Source organism: Mustela lutreola, chromosome 9 (genome assembly GCF_030435805.1).
Source record: "Mustela lutreola isolate mMusLut2 chromosome 9, mMusLut2.pri, whole genome shotgun sequence".
Taxonomy (NCBI): domain Eukaryota; kingdom Metazoa; phylum Chordata; class Mammalia; order Carnivora; family Mustelidae; genus Mustela; species Mustela lutreola.
The window spans coordinates 128,069,754-128,088,341 of NC_081298.1; the positions used below are offsets into that span (position 1 = coordinate 128,069,754).

Sequence of the window (18,588 nt, forward strand, 5' to 3'; positions counted from 1 at the left end):
CTTATATGGAAGCTAATTAAAATATATTGTTACATGGATAGACTGTGTTATTTGATGAAAGCAGTGTGTATACTGTGCTTAAAATGCATCAAATAAAATAATATTTTTAAAAGTACATTTTTGTGTATGTGTATAAACAACATGTCTGGAAGAATAAACACAGAACTGTAACTGTCTGCTGGGAGAGGGCTTGTGGTTGGAGACTGGCTGGTAAGGAGACTTCATTTTTATTGTATCTTTCTTAGCTGCTGTATGTTGTACATTTTGTTTATATTACCCATTAGGAAAATACAATAATGAAATATAAAAAGTAAAAACTAATATAAATAACATTTGTTTTCTTTTCATCCTAGGCATATTTGATGAGACCTTCTATAATATTTTTTGACGAAATAGATGGATTAGCTCCAGTTCGATCCAGCAGACAAGATCAGATCCACAGGTGATTTTTCTTAATTTGATTATGTTAGATTCTTTTCACTCACTGACATAGTAGTTGGCCTTAGCCTTTGGGTAAGTGCTAGGAAGCTTATAAGATGTGAACCGTGTCCTTGAGAAAGACTCCTCTCACTTAGCTCAGTGAACTATTGAGCATCTTAGTATATGGTTATTGCCCATTTACATATTTTCTGTTGTTAAATATCTTAAAATCTTTTATTCCCTTTTTTAAAAAAAGGAGATCAGATTGTGAGTCTTACTGTATCATACAATTTCGTTATGTACTCTCAAAAGAAACCCTTTGTCAGGACTGTGTTTTGAAAAATTTTCAACTAGTCTGGCCCTTTTTTGTTTGCTTAACTGTGATTTTTGAAAAATCTGATCTCCGTGATTTTTAAAAGATTTATTTATTTATTAAAAAGATTTTATTTATTTATTTGACAGAGATCACAATAGGCAGAGAGGCAGGCAGAGAGAGGGGAGGAAGCAGGCTCCCTGCTGAGCAGAGAGCCTGATGCGGGACTCGATCCCAGGATCCTGGGATCATGACCTGAGCCGAAGGCAGAGGCTTTAACCCACTGAACCACCCAGGTGCCCTAAGATTTATTCGTGTGAGTAGGAAGAGGGGTCAAGGGGGAGAGAGAGAATATCAAGCAGACTCCACAATGTGTGCAGAGCCCAACTTGGGGCTCAGTCTCATGACCCTGAGATCATAACCTGAGCTGAAATGAAGAATCGTCTGCTTAATTGACTTAGCTGCCCAGGCACCCCTAGCTTTGGTTTTTAACAACTTAGCTGTGACATGTGTCAGTATGGGCTTTGTGTTTATTCAGATTCGTGTTTATCACGTATTTGCAAATTTGTCTTTTTCAATCTTTTTCTCTCCAACTTGGATAATATTTTCATCTATCTTTGGTCAGTCCTTTTTACTTTGTCATGTGCATTTTGTTGTTTTGTTCAGCCAACACATTTTTTTGTTTCAGAAATTATTTTTTTCAGTTGTAGAACTTACATTTGATTTTTTTTTTTCTTTTTTAGAGAGTGTGAAAGTGTGTGCACGTGTGTATGTGAGCATGGAGGGGAGGGGCAGAGGGAGGGAACCTTAAGCAGACTCCACACTGTAGGGACCCTGATGTGGGGCTCAGTCTCATAACCCTGAGATCATGACCTGAGCCAAAATCAAGAATGAGATGTTTAACTGACTGAGCTACCCAGGTGCTCCTTGATTTTTTTGCATTATTTGTATTTTTCCAATGTGATTTTCATGCATTTAAACATTTTGTTTTACTTCATCGAGGTTAATAATAATTGCTTTAAAATCCTCTTATGTTGGAGCGCCTGGGTGATACAGTCAGTTAAGTGTCTGACTCTTGGTTTTGGCTTGGGTTGTGATCTTAGGGTCATGAGATTGAGCCCCACATCAAGTTCCATGCTTAGTGTGGCATTTGCTTGGGATTCTTTCTCCCTCTTCCCCCCTCCCCCCACGTTCACACGTGCTCTCTTTCTAAAATAAATATAAATAAATCTTTAAGAATCCTCTTATGTTAGAAAAAAATCCTCTTATGTTAGACCGAGTTTTGTGTGGTTTTTTTTTTTTTTTAAGATCTTTATTTATTTATTTGAGAGACGGTGAGAGAAAGAGCATGAGAGGGGAGAAGGTCAGAGGGAGCAGCAGACTCCCTGTGGAGCTGGGAGCCCAGTGGCAGCGGAAGGCAGTTGCCTAACCATCTGAGCCACCCAGGTGCCCCACCCTCTTATGTTAGCTTCCACATCTGGTTTCATCTCACTGTTAGGCTTGTTTGTTTTCTTCTGAAAATATGTTTTATTGTTTTGGTACTTCATTTGTTGGGCAATTTTGGATTGGATCCTGGATTTATTAATGCTTGTTTGGGAAGGCTCTGGATTTTATTATTTTTCTTTTATGAGTAGTATTTCCTGGGTTTTACAGATAATTTTCTGCTTTAGGATTGAATTACAGACTGTTTCTTGGCTGGCAGCTTTGATCTCCTTTCAGATCTTTTTTTTTTTTTTTTTTAATCTTTACCAATACTTTCTTCACTCTGTGTCTTTGTTGTTATGGGTCATTTAGAGATGTGGGTAGATGGAGTTTGGGGATGTCTTCCCTGGCTCTTGCCTTTGTGGGATCCCCCATATTCTTTAGTGTTAATGGTCAGCCTTCTCTTTCTGAACTCTCAGGCTGGAAAGTTAAGGGGTTTCCCTTAGCATAATCTTCCTTACCTATCTCACTGTACTTAGACCCATGCTGAAAGCCAGAGAGAGGGGAACTTGCTTTCTCTATGTTCTTCTTTTCTCCAGAGGACCATGAATTTCCAGCAAAGTCTGTATGTCTCTGTTTACTCATTAGTTCCTTCAGTGTTTTTGTATTATTCTGTTCAGGTTTTATAGTTATTTCCTGAAGCAGAGCAAGGGGTTATCTGGCAGGGTTTTCATCCATCAAACCTGGAAGGGGAAGCTTTGAGTACCGAGTATGCAAGTTTTAATTTCTAAAGTAATTACTAATAGAAATATGTTGTAATTTCTAAAATGTTAGTTGGTAGTTGGAGGGAGGGATAGAATAATTTAAAAAAAAAATTGAAATGCATTCAAGAAGACGAACAGAATCATAGGACCAGTAGGAGAAACATACAAATATAATTTAGATTTAAACCCAAATACATAAAAAAATGACCTGAAATGTAAAGGGACTAAATGTTCTTTTTTTTTTTTTTTTAAGAGCTAACTATTTTAGAGAAAAAAATGCCATGTGATTTATGTGATTTGCGGGGGGGGGGGGCAAGGTAGAAGTGGGAGAGAATCCTCAAGCAGACTGCCTGCTGAGCATGGGACCCTAACTTGAGGCTTGATCCCAGGACCCTTAGATTATGACCAGAGCTGAGATCATGACGTGAGCTGAAATCAAGAGTCTGCAGTTTGAGCAACTGAGATGCCCCAGACCAAATGTTCTTTTTTTAAAGATTTAAAGATTTATTTATTTATTTTAGAGAAAAAGAGATAGCATGGGGGTAAGGGGCTGAGGGAGAGAATCTTCCAGCAGAGTCTGACGCAGGGATTGATCTTACCACCCATCAGATGGTGACCTCAGTTGAAACTATGAGTGAGAAGCTTAACTGACTGAGCCACTCAGGCTCCCCCAAGTGTTCTTTTTAAAAGACAAAGATTGTCAAACTGAGGAAGAATAAAATATGTTGATACTTTGTTTATAAGAGATACACCATGTATAAGGGTATAGAAAGGTTCCAAGTAAAATGGTGGGAAAAAGGCATGCAAAACCTTAGTCAGAAATACACATAGCACTGTTATTCACAATAGCCAAAACATAAATAATCCATATGTCCGTTAACTGCTGAATCCGTAAACAGAATGAGTTATAGCCATACAGTTCAGCCTTAAAAAGGAATGAAATTCTGACACATGCTGCATGGGTTTAGCTTGTATGGTACATGTGACATGGATGACCCTCAAAGACTTAATGCTAAGTGAAGTAATTCATACACGAAAGGTCACATGTTATACTATTTTATTTGTCTTATTTATTTTTTCAAAAAATATTTATTTGTTTATTTAGAATGAGTGAGTGAGTGCATGAACTGGGGGGAGGTGCAAAAAGAGGGAGGGGGGAGAGAATCTGAAGCAGACATGGGCTTGGTCTGAGTACCCAGGTGCCCCATACTATTTTATTTATAAAAAATGTCCATAATAGTCACTTGTAAAATGGGCATGAAAATATGCCAAGTTAACACTAACAGAATACTGCTGTTATCAGTATTAGACAAGATAGACTGTGAGGCAGAAAGCATTATTACACATATAAAGGGACCAGCTTATAATGATAAAAGCTTCAGGTTTTTTTATTACTTTTATTAACATATAATGTATTATTTGCCCCTGGGGTACAGGTCTGTGAGTCGTCAGGCTTACACACTTCATAGTACTCACCATAGCACATACCCTCCCCAATGTTCATAACCCAACCACCCTCTCCATACCCATTTCCCCCCAGCAACTCTCTGTTTGTTTTGTGAGATTAAGAGTCTCTTACGGTTTGTCTCCCTCCTGATCCCATCTTGTTTCATTTTTTTCCTTCTCTAACCCCCAAGCCTCCTACTCTGCCTCTCAAATTCCTCATATCAGGGAGATTATATAATACTTATCTTTCTCTGATTGACTTATTTCGCTTAGCATAATACCTTCTAGTTCCATCCACATTGTTGCAAATGGCAAGATTTCATTTTTGATGGCTGCATAATATTCCTGTGTGTGTGTGTGTGTGTGTGTGTGTGTGTGTGTGTGTACATATAAATATACACACACATACTACATCTTCTTTATTCATTCATCTGTTGATGGACATCTAGTTTCTTTCCATAGTTGGCTATTTTGGACATTGCTGCTATAAACATTAGGGTGCACGTGCCCCTTGGGATCGCTACATATGTTTCTTTGGGGTGAACACCTATCTGTGCAATTGCTGGGTCATAGGATAGCTCTGTTTTCAACTTTTTGAGGAACTTCCATACTGTTTTCCAGAGTGGCTGCACCAGGTTGCGTTCCCACCAACAGTGTAAGAGGGTTCCCCTTTAATATTTGTTTTTGATAAGGTCACTTACCTCAGAGAATGAGGAATATAGGTATCTGTAAAAACCTATTACAGACTTAATGTTGAAAGATGAAAACGTTTAATATGACAGTTATAAGGATGACTATGAACACTTTTGATCAGTGTTCTACATAGATCCTGATCAGTGTAGTCTGGTAAGACAAAGCAATATAAGGTGTGTGTAATGGAGAGGAATAGACAATGCTGTTATTATTTATAGATGATGTAATTATGTATATAGAAATTCCAAAGCAGTCTGTAGATAACTTCTTGGATGTAGTAATGAGCATCTAGCAAGATTAAACCAATCATGATAGAGAATTTTGCCTTTCTTTGTACCACTTTTTTGTATTGACAAAATGAATCTGGAATTGATACGGAAATAGAAAGAAATAATAGTGAATACTTTTGTGGAAGAACAAGATAGTGGAGTATTTGCTCTGCTAGTTATTAAGGCCTCTTAAGCTTAAGATGACTTGATGTTGGTGGAAGACTAGACCAATAGACAAATAGAACGAAATTCAGAGCCATGTATAAATCTACACATATATGGATGCTTGATTTTTAATACAAGAGACAATGCAGTACTGTTGGGAAAGGATGACCTTTTCAATGAATAATGCTGGGAGAATTGGGTATCTGGTGAAAAAATAAAACTGGATCCTTCTTCACACTATGCAAAACAATTCCAGTTAATTTTATTTAGATCCATATTTGAAGGTAATACAGATACATTTAGAAGATATGTAGGAGAAAGATTTAGGGCAGGCAAGTAGGCCTTGAATATAGTATTAAGTTGTTCGGACTTTATTTTGAACATTAATCAAGGTTACTAAAGGATTTTGATCCAGGGGCTGGTCATTTGATTTTTCTAAAGAAGTCAACTTTTGATAGAATCCAAGCTAGGTTGTAATTCTGTTTCTGGCCATGGTTGAGACTGTTTTCTGAAAACCCTTCTAAAGAACACTTAAAAATGCTGATGAATATATATTTTAAGGTGCATTTATTTATATGAGAGGGTGATAGAGATGGAGGAAGAGAGAGAATCTCAAGCAAATTCCCGGCTAAGTGCAAAGCTGGAGTTGGGGCTTGAGATCATGACCCTGAGATTATGACCTGAGCTGAAATCAAGAATCAGATGCTTAACTGACTGAGCCACCCAGATGCCCCCAAAATGCTGATAAGTCTTAACAAACACTTGAAATACCTATCTGTGATTGGAATGTACTAAGGAAAAATTTGAGGTTAAATATGAATTTACACTTAATGATGCTTATTTTTTCTTTATATCTGAAGTGAGACACTTAGATCATTAATTTTAATTTATTTAATTAGCACAAGCACAAATCCTTACTATACATGTACACTGGGTCTCTAGCATTTTGGTTCCATTTATAGTTTTGACACACATTTAGAACAGTTTATTTGGGAGGGAGAATGATTTTTTTAACTTACTGAGCATATTGGAGAAGTTGTTTCAGGCAGGTATATAGAAATGAGAACATTTAGAAAACTATTAGGAAGACCTTTGTTACTAGAGCTACGGTTTTTGTATAATTAGACATGCAGCATTTTCAGAAATGTGTAAGTCATAACTTCAAAAACTAAAATATGCACAGAATGATTTTGAATTGAACTTAGTTTAAAAAGTAGCCATTCTAAAGAAGTCATCCAAAGGTATAATAATAATAATGCAAATGTAATTCTCTAGGAATCTAAACATCATATAAATTGCCAGACATAAATCCTCCCCCAGATTGCTATCTTATTAAGAGACTTTTATATTTCTTTGAAAATTTTAGTTAGTTTTTAGTAATTTCTACACCTAATACGGGGCTCACATTCACAATCCAGAGATTCAAGAGCCAGCCAGACACCCCTTTATTTCTTTTTTAAAAAGTTTTATTGAGATGGTACTCATACATCATGCAGTTCAGTCATTGAAGCTGTTTGTTCAGTGGCTTTTAGTGTATTTCCCAGAGTTGCATAACCATCACAGTAATCAGTTACAGAACATTTTCATCTCCCCAGAAAGAAACCTTTCAACCTTTAGCCATCACTCTCCAGCCTCCTCTTTAGTACCCCCAAATCCTAAGCAACCCTTAATATACATTGTGTTTCTGTAGATTTGCCTATTGGATATTTCATATAAATGGAATCATACAGCATGGGGACTTTTGTGACTGGCTTTTTTCAGTTAGCTTAGTGTTTTTGTTTTTAAGATTTTATTTATTTATTTGATACAGAGAGAGACCATGAATAGGCAGAACAGCAGGCAGAGAAGGGGGAAAATAGGCTCCCTGCTGAGCAGAGAGCCTGATGCGCCACATGAACCCAGAACCCTGAGGTCATGACCTATGCTGCAGGCAGAGGCTTAATCCACTGATTAGGCCAGTGTTTTCAAGGTTCATCCATATTATAACATCACTCAGTACTTCATTTGTTTTTATTTACAAATTGTATTTCATTGTATGGTATACCACGTTTTCTCTATCCATTCATCAGTTGTTGGACATTTGCATCACCTCCATTTCTTGGCTGTTGTGAATAAAGCTGCTATGAACATTTGTGTATAAGTCTTTTATGAGCATTGCTGGATCTTATGGTAACTGTGTTTAATAGTTGATGGAACTGTCAGACTGTTTTCAAAAGACATATACCATTTTACACTCCCATCAAGCAGTGTGTGAATGTTCCCATTTCTTTACATCCTTGTTAATACTTACTGTTTGTCTTTTTGATTATTATCATCCTATTGGGTTTAAAGTGGTACCTTGGGGCGCCTGAATGGCTTAGTTGGTTAAGCCTTTGGCTCGGGTCATGGGCCCAGGGTCCTGGGGTTGAGTCCCACGTTGGGCGCTCTGCTCAGCGGGAGCCCGCTTCTCCCTCTCCCTGCTGCTCTCCCGCTTGTACTTTCTCCCTCTCTGTCAAATAAATAAATAAAATCTTAAAAAAAAAAAAAAACAAGTAAGGGCACCTCGGTGACTCAGTGGGTTAAGCCTCTGCCTTCGCCTCAGGTAATGATCTCAGGGTCCTGGGATCGAGCCCCACATTGGGCTCTCTGCTCAGCAGAGAGTCTGCTTCCCCCCTCTCTCTGCCTGCCTCTTTGCCTACTTGTGATCTCTCTTACTCTCTGTCAAATAAGTAAATTAAAAAACAACAACAACAGCAAACTTTAAAGTGGTATGTCATTTGGTTTTGATTTGGGTATCCCTGAAGATGGACCCTTTGTATATCTTTTGTGGAGAAATGTCTATTTAAATCTTCTGACTGTTTTTAAGTTGGGTTAATTTTCTTTATATTGTTGAGTTGTAATTGTTCTTCTAGAACCTTATCAGGTATATCATTTGCAGATATTTTCTCCTATTCTTTAGGTACATTTTTCCTGATAGTGCAAAACTGTTAATTTTTATGAAGTCCTTATCTCTTTTGTTTTTGTTTCTATGCTTTAGGTGTCTATTAATAATGTTTTAATACTTTCAAAAATGATTTCTGTATAGTATTTTACATTAAGACTTAGTCATGCCATAATTTTATTAGCATTTAAGACTGTGAAGTTTAGTATAAGCAGCAGTTTTTACAGTTTTTTTCTTTCTGTTTTTTAATTCATAACTTTGCCTGAAACTTTTGTTACAGCTCTATAGTGTCAACCCTCCTTGCTCTAATGGATGGATTAGATAATAGGGGTGAAATTGTTGTTATTGGTGCTACAAACAGACTTGATTCTATAGATCCTGCTCTTAGGAGACCGGGTCGTTTTGACAGAGAATTCCTTTTCAACCTGCCTGATCAAAAGGTAAAAGTTTCTGTTTTTAATATATGAAGATATATTTGTGATTCAGTTGTGAAGCATATATGCACTTTGAGAGTGCATTTTATGAACTTTCATTTTAAAAATTTTGTGCTTATGGGATACCTTAGTAATTCTAAAAAAATGCTTAAATAATTTAGTCTTTTTCTCTTAACAGCTTTTAGAACATTTATGACTTTCAGGAAGAGGAAAACCTGTAGTTAGGTTACTAAAATGCTTACGTACTCTCTTTAGCTTTAAATTTAGATTGTAGTAATTATCTTGGATGGCAGGTTATATATCTCTGGTTAGCCAAAGGAGCTGTGTTCCCATAAAAATAATGTTTTTAGAGTATTAGTGAGATTATGAATAAGAACCCAATGTGCAGATTTTCATAGAAATGACCATGATATCATATTTAATTAAAAGCAGCAAAAGTTACACATGGGCAATGTATAGTCATTGTATAAAATGTTATTTAATTCTGCTTGACATTTTTATTGTTTGAGCAGTTTAATCATTGACTAAGTCTTCATTGGAAACTTCAAGTTTGAAAGGGGGAGATATGAGAAGATACTTTATTTGACAATGTTTCTCATGTAATTTAACATTACAGATAAGCATAATTAAAACATTTATAACATATGAATATAACCTGAAGAAAGAAGATATGATTTGTGGATGTATAGTATATATCCATATATATAATATTATATATTATATAAAAATAAAACAAGCATACCCATGTATATTACATATATTCATGTATAATACTCACATTTCTAATTGTTATATAGCTTTGATTTTAGATCTTCCTGTAAAATGCCTGGTTTACATACTTAGAGTAAAAGGCTGTGATTAAGACAATGTACAAGACTAAGGAAATGAAGACAATGTACTGCTGTGTAGAGCAGTTCATACTTCAGCTTGAAGTCAGTCTTCACAGTCATTAGTAGTTGTCTCAGTTTTTGATTGACGTCTAACTTAGAGGCTTTAATTTGGTACTGAATTTACTTGACTTCATCAGGATAGGAAACCTACCATATGCAACATCATTTTCAAAACCCAAGTGTAGCTTTCAGGGCTCTATCAGTGCATTGAGGTGTGCTTAGTTGTAGAAGACAAGGCTGAGGTGGGAAGAGCCTATTTCAGCATAGGGAAGCATCAGCTATCTTGTTTGGGCCATTTTCACATCTTTTAGCGTACGTGGATAATGTGTTTAGTTCTAAGAAACACAGCCTGTGTTCATTTTGGCACAGGAAAGCCATTATCTCATTAACCAGTTGTCTTCTAGTCATGTGGCCCTCAGTCATATATGCCAGTTACAGTCCTCACAATTCAGATGCAGCTCACAGAGATCAAAGATTTAATAGTAAACAAGGTATAGAATAGCACTGTCCAGTCAAATTTTCCGTAATGATAGAAATATTCTGTATTTACATTGTGCATTGAGCACTGTCCAGTACAGTAGCTACTGATCATGTTTAGCCCTTGAAATGGCACTAGTGGGACTAAGGAACTGAATTTTAAATTTTCTTTAAAAATTTAAATAAAAAAGCATCGTATGGGTAGTGGTTTACTACATTTTACAGCATGGATCTTGACATAGTTTTCCATGTGAATTTTAACTTCCTACATTTCAAGGAAACTACTTTGAGACTTAAACCTGAGGTCATTTTTCTTGGTCTGTGTCTGTGGAACAGGCTTAGACTGTTCTTTTTTTTTTTTTTTTCTTAGATAATATGTAAAGTCATGAGATTGTAAGATTAAATGAGATTATCAAATCCTCTGTCCTAAGGAATGGTTCATAAGGTAAAAGGAAAAGTAGGAGAGTGAATTCTGGATGCCAAGTGAAGAAAGTGTATCAGTGAAGACAGTGTGACTAACTTTGTCGTATGTTGCTAAATTAAGTCAGATGAGAAAATTGGCCATTGTTTTTAGTATTATGTAGGTTATCAGTGAACCTAAATGGGAGTAAATTGACTTAGTGTTGGGTGCAAAGACGTTTAACTGGAGTATGGTTAGCTTAAGAGAGAGCAGGAGAAGAGGAATTGGAGACAGAACGAAAGTTAAGTTTTTCAAAGTTTTGTTACAAAAGGAAGCAATAGGTGTTGAGGGAATTGGAGGCAAGAGGGAGTGTGTTATTTTTAAGCTGGGATAATTAGCCAATAGAGAAGGAAATTCTGGTGATGAAATTGAGAAAGAAGAATTATCACATTATGTCCTTAATAAGCAAGAGGGGCCATAGTATTTACTACATGAGTGGTGAGAATGACTTTAGATAGGAATTGGATAGTTTGTGATACTAGGGAGAAGACAGAATATTATGGGTACAAATGCCTACAGGTAGACAAATTTAGTGTGGAATGTCTCTGGAACTTTCCTTCAGTTTTCTCTGTGAATTAGGAAGCAGGTCCCAATGAGAAGCTGAATGTGAAGACGGAGAAACTGAACTAGTCTGTTAGGAGATAGACCTAACGAATGATCTAGGGAAGGATTAAAGGCAGTGAGAAGGATCTGCTTGGGACTTTAAAGTGATACCAGTCACAGTGTCATGTTAGTTCTGCAGTTTGGGCAATGGAATATCATGACTCTCGCTGTTTGACCAAATAAGTAAAATAAATAAATAAATAAAAGCAAGCAAGCCTTGATTCCTCCAAATTGTAGTAATTTTGTTAATTCTTTATTAGCATAAAATAGCACATACCTTCTTCAGGTGGTAATGCTTTTTCTTTATTATCACCAACACTTATAATTATTATTATAAGTATTATGTGTGTATATATGAGTCCTGAGAAGTGAGCAGCTTGAATTTGCCTCTGACTCTTAATAATAGAGGAAGCTACTTTCTATTAGGGGAAACAATGTAACTTATTGTTCTGTATGTCATATAAAGTGCATCACGAATCATTTCTTTTTTTTTTTTTTTTTTTTTTTTAATTTTTTATTTTTTATAAACATATATTTTTATCCCCAGGGGTACAGGTCTGTGAATCACCAGGTTTACACACTTCATAGCACTCACCAAATCACATACCCTCCCCAATGTCCATAATCCCACCCCCTTCTCCCAAACCCCCTCCCCCCGGCAACCCTCAGTTTGTTTTGTGAGATTAAGAGTCACTTATGGTTTGTCTCCCTCCCAATCCCATCTTGTTTCATTTATTCTTCTTCTACCCACTTAAGCCTCCATGTTGCATCACCACTTCCTCATATCAGGGAGATCATATGATAGTTGTCTTTCTCTGCTTGACTTATTTCGCTAAGCATGATACGCTCTAGTTCCATCCATGTTGTTGCAAATGGCAAGATTTCATTTCTTTTGATGGCTGCATAGTATTCCATTGTGTATATATACCACATCTTCTTGATCCATTCATCTGTTGATGGACATCTAGGTTCTTTCCATAGTTTGGCTATTGTGGACATTGCTGCTATAAACATTCGGGTGCATGTGTCCCTTTGGATCACTACATTTGTATCTTTAGGGTAAATACCCAATAGTGCAATTGCTGGGTCATAGGGCAGTTCTATTTTCAACATTTTGAGGAACCTCCATGCTGTTTTCCAGAGTGGCTGCACCAGCTTGCATTCCCACCAACAGTGTACGAATCATTTCTGATTTAAGTAATTTCTTTTTCTATTTCCTTTTTTTTTTTTTTTTTTTAAGATTTTATTTATTTATTTGACAGACAGAGATCACAAGTAGGCAGAGAGGCAGGCAGAGAGGAGGGGGAAGCAGGCTCCCCGCCAAGCAGAGAGCCCGATGTGGGGCTCGATCCCAGGACCCTGGGATCATGACCTGAGCCATAGACAGAGGCTTTAACCCACTCAGCCACCCAGGCGCCCTCTATTTCTTGTTTTTACAATAAAGGAAACTCCGATTGATTATATAGAGAAAGATCAAGGCACTAAATGTATTAGAGAACTGACAATAACTTTTGACATTAAGTAATTAATTTCATTCCTCTAAACCTTTACTTATTTTGTGAAAAGACAGTATAAGAATAGATCTTTTTTGAGACATCTTCCAGCCTGAATTTATTTGGTGTGTTTCTAGTTCTGAAAGGGTCTTCTAAAATTGATGCCTATGCTGCTGATGAGGTCAAGTAGATTTTTTTTTTTTTTTTTAAAGATTTTATTTATTTATTTGACAGACAGAGATCACAAGCAGGCAGAGAGGCAGGCAGAGAGAGAGAGGAGGAAGCAGGCTCCCTGCTGAGCAGAGAGCCCGATGCGGGACTCGATCCCAAGACCCTGAGATCACGACCCGAGCCGAAGGCAGCGGCTTAACCCACTGAGCCACCCAGGCGCCCCTCAAGTAGATTCTTAATGTCATATTCTAGAGAATATAAAGTCTTGGATGATTTTTTTTAACCTTGATTTTATAATTTTTTAGTATCTATTCAGGCAGGTACTTCAAGTCGGAAAAAAATAAGTGTCACATCGTTGGTTTATATTTGGTAGCTGAACACTTAACTTAGAACTTGGAATTAGAACCATAGCTATTGTTACCAAATTTTATCAACTTTCTGAGCATGGTTTATCTTGATGACTTTGAAGTTCTTTTTGTTTTGTTCCTGGACCCCAAATTCCTCATCAAGCTAATAAGACTATCATGTTGGTTATAATTTGCTTTTTCATATTCTTTTTTTTTTTTTTAAGGATTTTTTTTTTATGTTAGAAAGAGAGTGCCAGCACATGCACACGAATGGGGGTAGGGGCAAGAGGAAGAAGGAGAGAGAGAGAGAGAGTCCTCAGGCAGACTCCCTCTTGAGTGTGGTGCTTCATGTAAGCCTTGATCCTGGGACCTGGAGATGACTTGAACCAAAATCAAGAGCTGGCTGCTGAACTGAGCCACCCAGGCTCCCTTGTTTTTCCTAGTCTTAAAAGCTCAAGTAGCATTGTTTTGTTTTGTTTTTTAAAGATTTTATTTATTTATTAGAGAGAGAGAGAGATCACAAGTAGGCAGAGAGGTAGACAGAGAGAGAGGGAGAAACAGGCTCCCCACTGAGCAGAGATCCCGATGTGGGGCTTCATCCCAGGACCTTGAGGTTATGACCTGAGCCAAAGGCAGAGGCTTAACCCACTGAGCCACCCAGGTGCCCCTTAAGTAGCATTGTTGAGGGTATGAGTGCATTTAAGTTTTACAGAGTGTTTTTCCTTGAAAGAAGGCAAAAGTGAAAATAAAAGTCTGATATGACTCTTCATGATATACTATTGGTTGATTATGGATTCTTACTACTTCAGTTGCTTTTTGACTGTGAAAGAAGAAGAAATTTCATTTAATTTGAAACCACGATCTTAAAATTTTGATTGTACTATACAGTTCGATGTAAGGTAGAGAATGTTCTTTTGAAAACAAAAAAATCAAGGTAGAATTGCTCAGATATTTGATTTTTTAAATGAATTAAATTAATATTTACTGAAATATCACCTTGTTATTTATTAAATGCCAAACATTATATTTCTTTATTTCATTGAAAACTTTTCTACTTAAAACTTTTTCCAAGTTTTAAATTACTTGTTTAGCTTGTCAGTCATAATAATTTATGCATATGATAGAACCAAGAGTTTTATGAAATCTAAACCTGTAGTTTGTTTAAAAGTTAGCACTAATTGGCGTGCCTTACTGGCTCAGTCAGTAGAGCATGTAACTTTTGACCTTAGGGTCATGAGTTCAAGCCCATGCTGGGTGTAGAGCCTGCTTTAAAAAAAAAAAAAACACTGAGTAATGTATGGAATTGTTGAATCATTATGTTATCTATCTCAAACTTTTATAACATTCTATGTTAATTATTATTTTAAAAAAGGGTTATCCATGTTATAATACATTAAAGTTCCTTGTTCATATGTATTTGGGTAAAAATGATCTGATGTGGTAGAACAGTGAAACTTAGTTTTGAATGTAGTCCTAGATCAGTGAATATCAGTCACTTAGTCATATGTTCCATTAGTCAGTTCCTTCACCACTCAGAATATTAGTTTGTGAAACAGAGACACGATCTCTCTTACATTCTATTTATTCTCTTGTTATTTTTTTTTTTAAGATTTATTTATTTATTTATTTGACAGAGAGAAATCACAAGTAGATGGAGAGGCAGGCAGAGAGAGAGAGAGAGAGAGAGGGAAGCAGGCTCCCTGCTGAGCAGAGAGCCCAATGCGGGACTCAATCTCAGGACCCCGAGATCATGACCTGAGCCGAAGGCAGCGGCTTAACCCACTGAGCCACCCAGGCGCCCCTATTCCATTGTTATTGTGGGAATCAGAGTTGATGTAGATTCCATGGTATTTAAATTTCTTTTAAAATAGTTGTTTTTCAGGGCATCTGGGTGGCTCAGTGGTTAAAGCCTCTGCCTTCAGCTGAGGTCATGATCTCAGGGTCCTGGGATCGAGCCCCGCATCAGGCTCCCTGCCAAGCAGGGAGCCTGCTTCCCCTGCTCTCTCTCTGCCTACCTCTCTGCCTACCTGTGATCTTTGTCTATCAAATAAATAAATAAAATCTTTAAAAATAAATAAATAATTGTTTTTATGGGGTATGGTGAGTACATAAATGTGTTCCAGCTAATACATTTCACAGGTTGTTGATATTATACTTTTTTTCTTAGGCAAGAAAACACATTTTACAAATCCATACCAGGGATTGGAACCCAAAATTGTCAGATGCTTTTTTAGGTGAACTGGCTGAAAAATGTGTTGGTGAGTGCTATTATTTGAATTCTTTGATTGTTATTGTTTGTTCTGCTCAGCCTGCCCTTATGTTTGGAATGTGAATGAGTATAGTTATGTCTGTGCAGTAGATGGCTGGCTCTAGAATTATTTTGAACATTTCACTTGAAATTAACCTTCTGAGGTACAATTTTAGCTGCCATTAGGTGTTTGATTATTAACAAAGCTAGTAATAATATGCCTTTCATTGAGTGCTGGATTTCCATAATATTACGGCTGTGCGTTTTTTTGGGAGTTGTTCCCTCTCAGAAATTCTACTAAGAAAAAGAAGCTTAACCTTGAGAAATAAAGGTCCATGTTGAGGGCAGGACTGTAGTCTTTTACTTTGCAGATTATCTTGTCTTCATGCCTGTGGTCTAGAAAGAAGTTGAGTGAGAAGAGTCCTCAAAAGAAAATATTTATTGGCATTTACTAGTATTTCCCAAAATATAAAACTTTCAAATTTAATGTTAAATTATTCACAGAGTAGAAGATCCTCCTTACAGCATGAATGAAAACTACTGTCCTAAAAGGATGTATTGAGAGAGATGTGCATACATGATCATATATAGGAGATGGAATTCAAGGGTTTTGGAATTCAGGTTTTTGGCTCTAATTAGGTCTGAAATAAAAATGATTACACTATTAAACAACTGAGTATCCACACTGGTATTCCTCCTTCATTCTTTTTCTGTCTTTTGTCTGTTTTCCTCTTATTCTCTCACAAATAAAAATTAAAAAATTTTTCTCCATGAACTTTTTAAGCATTATGAAAAATCCCCAAACTAAGTTCACTAACAATCAGCAGTCTGCTTGGGAAAACTTCAAACTTACCAAAACCAGAAAGAACAACTTAGTTAAAAAAATCATTGGGATCCACCATCAGATATTAAAACTTAAATAGAACATTAGTCCATTCAGTTAGCTACATCCGAATTATCCTCTTCATCCACAGGGACCTCCATCTCCGAAGCAGCATCCCTCAGCTTTTGAACCACAAAGACCTCGACATCTTCTGGTGAGGAGAAAACGTAAATCTCTCCAGCACTACTCCAGTTTAAGCTTTGCCTGGTATAAGAGAGCATGCGCCAAACCCATTTCATGTAAATTTGGCTTGACTTTTGCAAAGCCTTGTGCTGCTTTATGGGAGAGGGTGGTATTTGGTACAAAATCCAGTCTTTTCCCTTTTTGAAATTTGACCCCTTTTATTTCCTACTTTTTATGATACTATTTAGAGTACTGATGAGACTGGGAAATTTTTGTAGATTTTTCTGTGACTCAGTCCCAGAGTGATCCTTAACTGAAATAAGCATAAGTCTTCAGATAGCTTTGGAAATCCCCTAAACAATAGGTATATTAAAATTACTTGCTGTTATCCTGTCTACCATCTGAAATGTTACACTCTAATTCTCTATCCTAAATATAAGAATCTTAGTTTCCTTTATTCATTTCCAAAGGCCACAACTTCTCATTATTCCCAGTGATTTATTTTAGCTTTTAGTCAGTTTCTTAAGTTTAAGCATTTTAAAGACATAATTTCTTACAGGACTAAAAAATTTCTCTTGCCCTTTGAGGGTGGTGGTGGTGATGTTTTAGGATCTGCTTATATCTACACCATTTTCTTCCTGGAGAGTGACATAAGAAGCCAGTTGTACATTAAGACAAAAAGTCAAATGCGGGTCTTCAAACAGGAATGAAATAGTCATACACTTTAAATTCATTATGAACTTACCACTTTCTGTATTCCAAACACGTTTTAACATGTATGGGTTCAGTTCAGTGAAATTTATGCCTAACAAAAAGAATATGTTGTCTTGATAAAAAACTGCAAAGACAGCTGACCTCTTCATGTAAAGGTTATGGATTTGGTAACTTTAACTTGAAATAAATTCCCAAGTACGTGGAGAGGTTTGGATGCTTAATAGGGGTGATTTTTGAAAGTAGTCCTCACATAATTTCAGTGTCTAGATCACATTCACAAATAGTAGGCGCTTAAGGTTATGAGGACCTCAAATCTAATCATATTTCTCTATTTATTTTCACTAAGAGGGCCGAAACAGTGGAAATGTATCAACGAGGCATCTATCTTGTGGGCCTTCATTATGTTTGATGTTTTATTTAAACAGTAGACTTCATGGGCCGCCTGGGTGGCTCAGTGGGTTAAGCCTCTGCCTTCGGCTCTGGTCATTATCTCAGGGTCCTGGGATCGAGCCCTGCATTGGGCTCTCTGCTCAACGGGGAGCCTGCTTCCTCCTCTCTCTCTGCCTGCCTCTCTGCCTACTTGTGATCTGTCTGTCAAATAAATAAATAAAATCTTAAAAATACACATTTATAATATTAAATTACCAGAGATTCTGATTCACTACGTTCGTTAGGAATCTGTTTCTGTTTCAGTTTCATCGTTTATTCAGATCAGTGGTCAAGATTAAAAACTACCGATATAAACCAGTAATTCTTATTCACAGGCAACTGTAATGAAGATAAATCCTCTATTTTCTAGTCTGTTGATTATGATAATCCAAATGATTTATTTCCTTAAATGGGACCTATTGTTGCCCTTTTAAATGATCTTTAGTAGAGTAAGCAAAAATGAATAGTACATTGCTATTATGTATGTTGCTGACATGTCAAACATAAATGTTATGGGTATCGTTTGTTACATAAAATATCTTTTAGTGGCTTTTTTTTCTGTTCTTTGTTTCTGAGCTTTCTAAAAAATTTAGGCTTCTTGCTCTTAGAAATAGGATCATATGGTATGTTTGCCAACTGTGTTGTATATGCTTTCAAAGAAGAAAAAAGAATGGTGGTTCATATTGTTTGAAGATGGTAGATTGTTTTTTACTTCCTCTGAAATGAATTATTTCATTAACTATTTATGACTAAGCTGGTATTTTATAGTTATTTTATTGAACTACTATACCTAGGTTATGTTCAGCATAGGAAAAGATACCTTTTTTCATGTTGATTCATTGAGAAATAGAATAAAAAATGAGAGACTAATGGTTAATTTGGTTATTCTGAGAATTATTTGGGT

The 18,588-nt window shown here is 36.4% G+C and overlaps 1 protein-coding gene across 2 annotated transcripts in view; it reads left to right on the plus strand.

Moving 5' to 3' along the window:
* ATAD2B (ATPase family AAA domain containing 2B) overlaps positions 1-18,588 on the plus strand; it is a 150,457-nt gene that overhangs the window by 59,139 nt on the left and 72,730 nt on the right. For both annotated transcript variants that reach the window (XM_059132520.1, XM_059132521.1), the window contains exons 13-15: positions 354-442; positions 8,693-8,852; positions 15,455-15,545. In XM_059132520.1, coding sequence (XP_058988503.1) covers positions 354-442; positions 8,693-8,852; positions 15,455-15,545 — 340 coding nt within the window. The remainder of the gene's footprint in view (positions 1-353; positions 443-8,692; positions 8,853-15,454; positions 15,546-18,588) is intronic.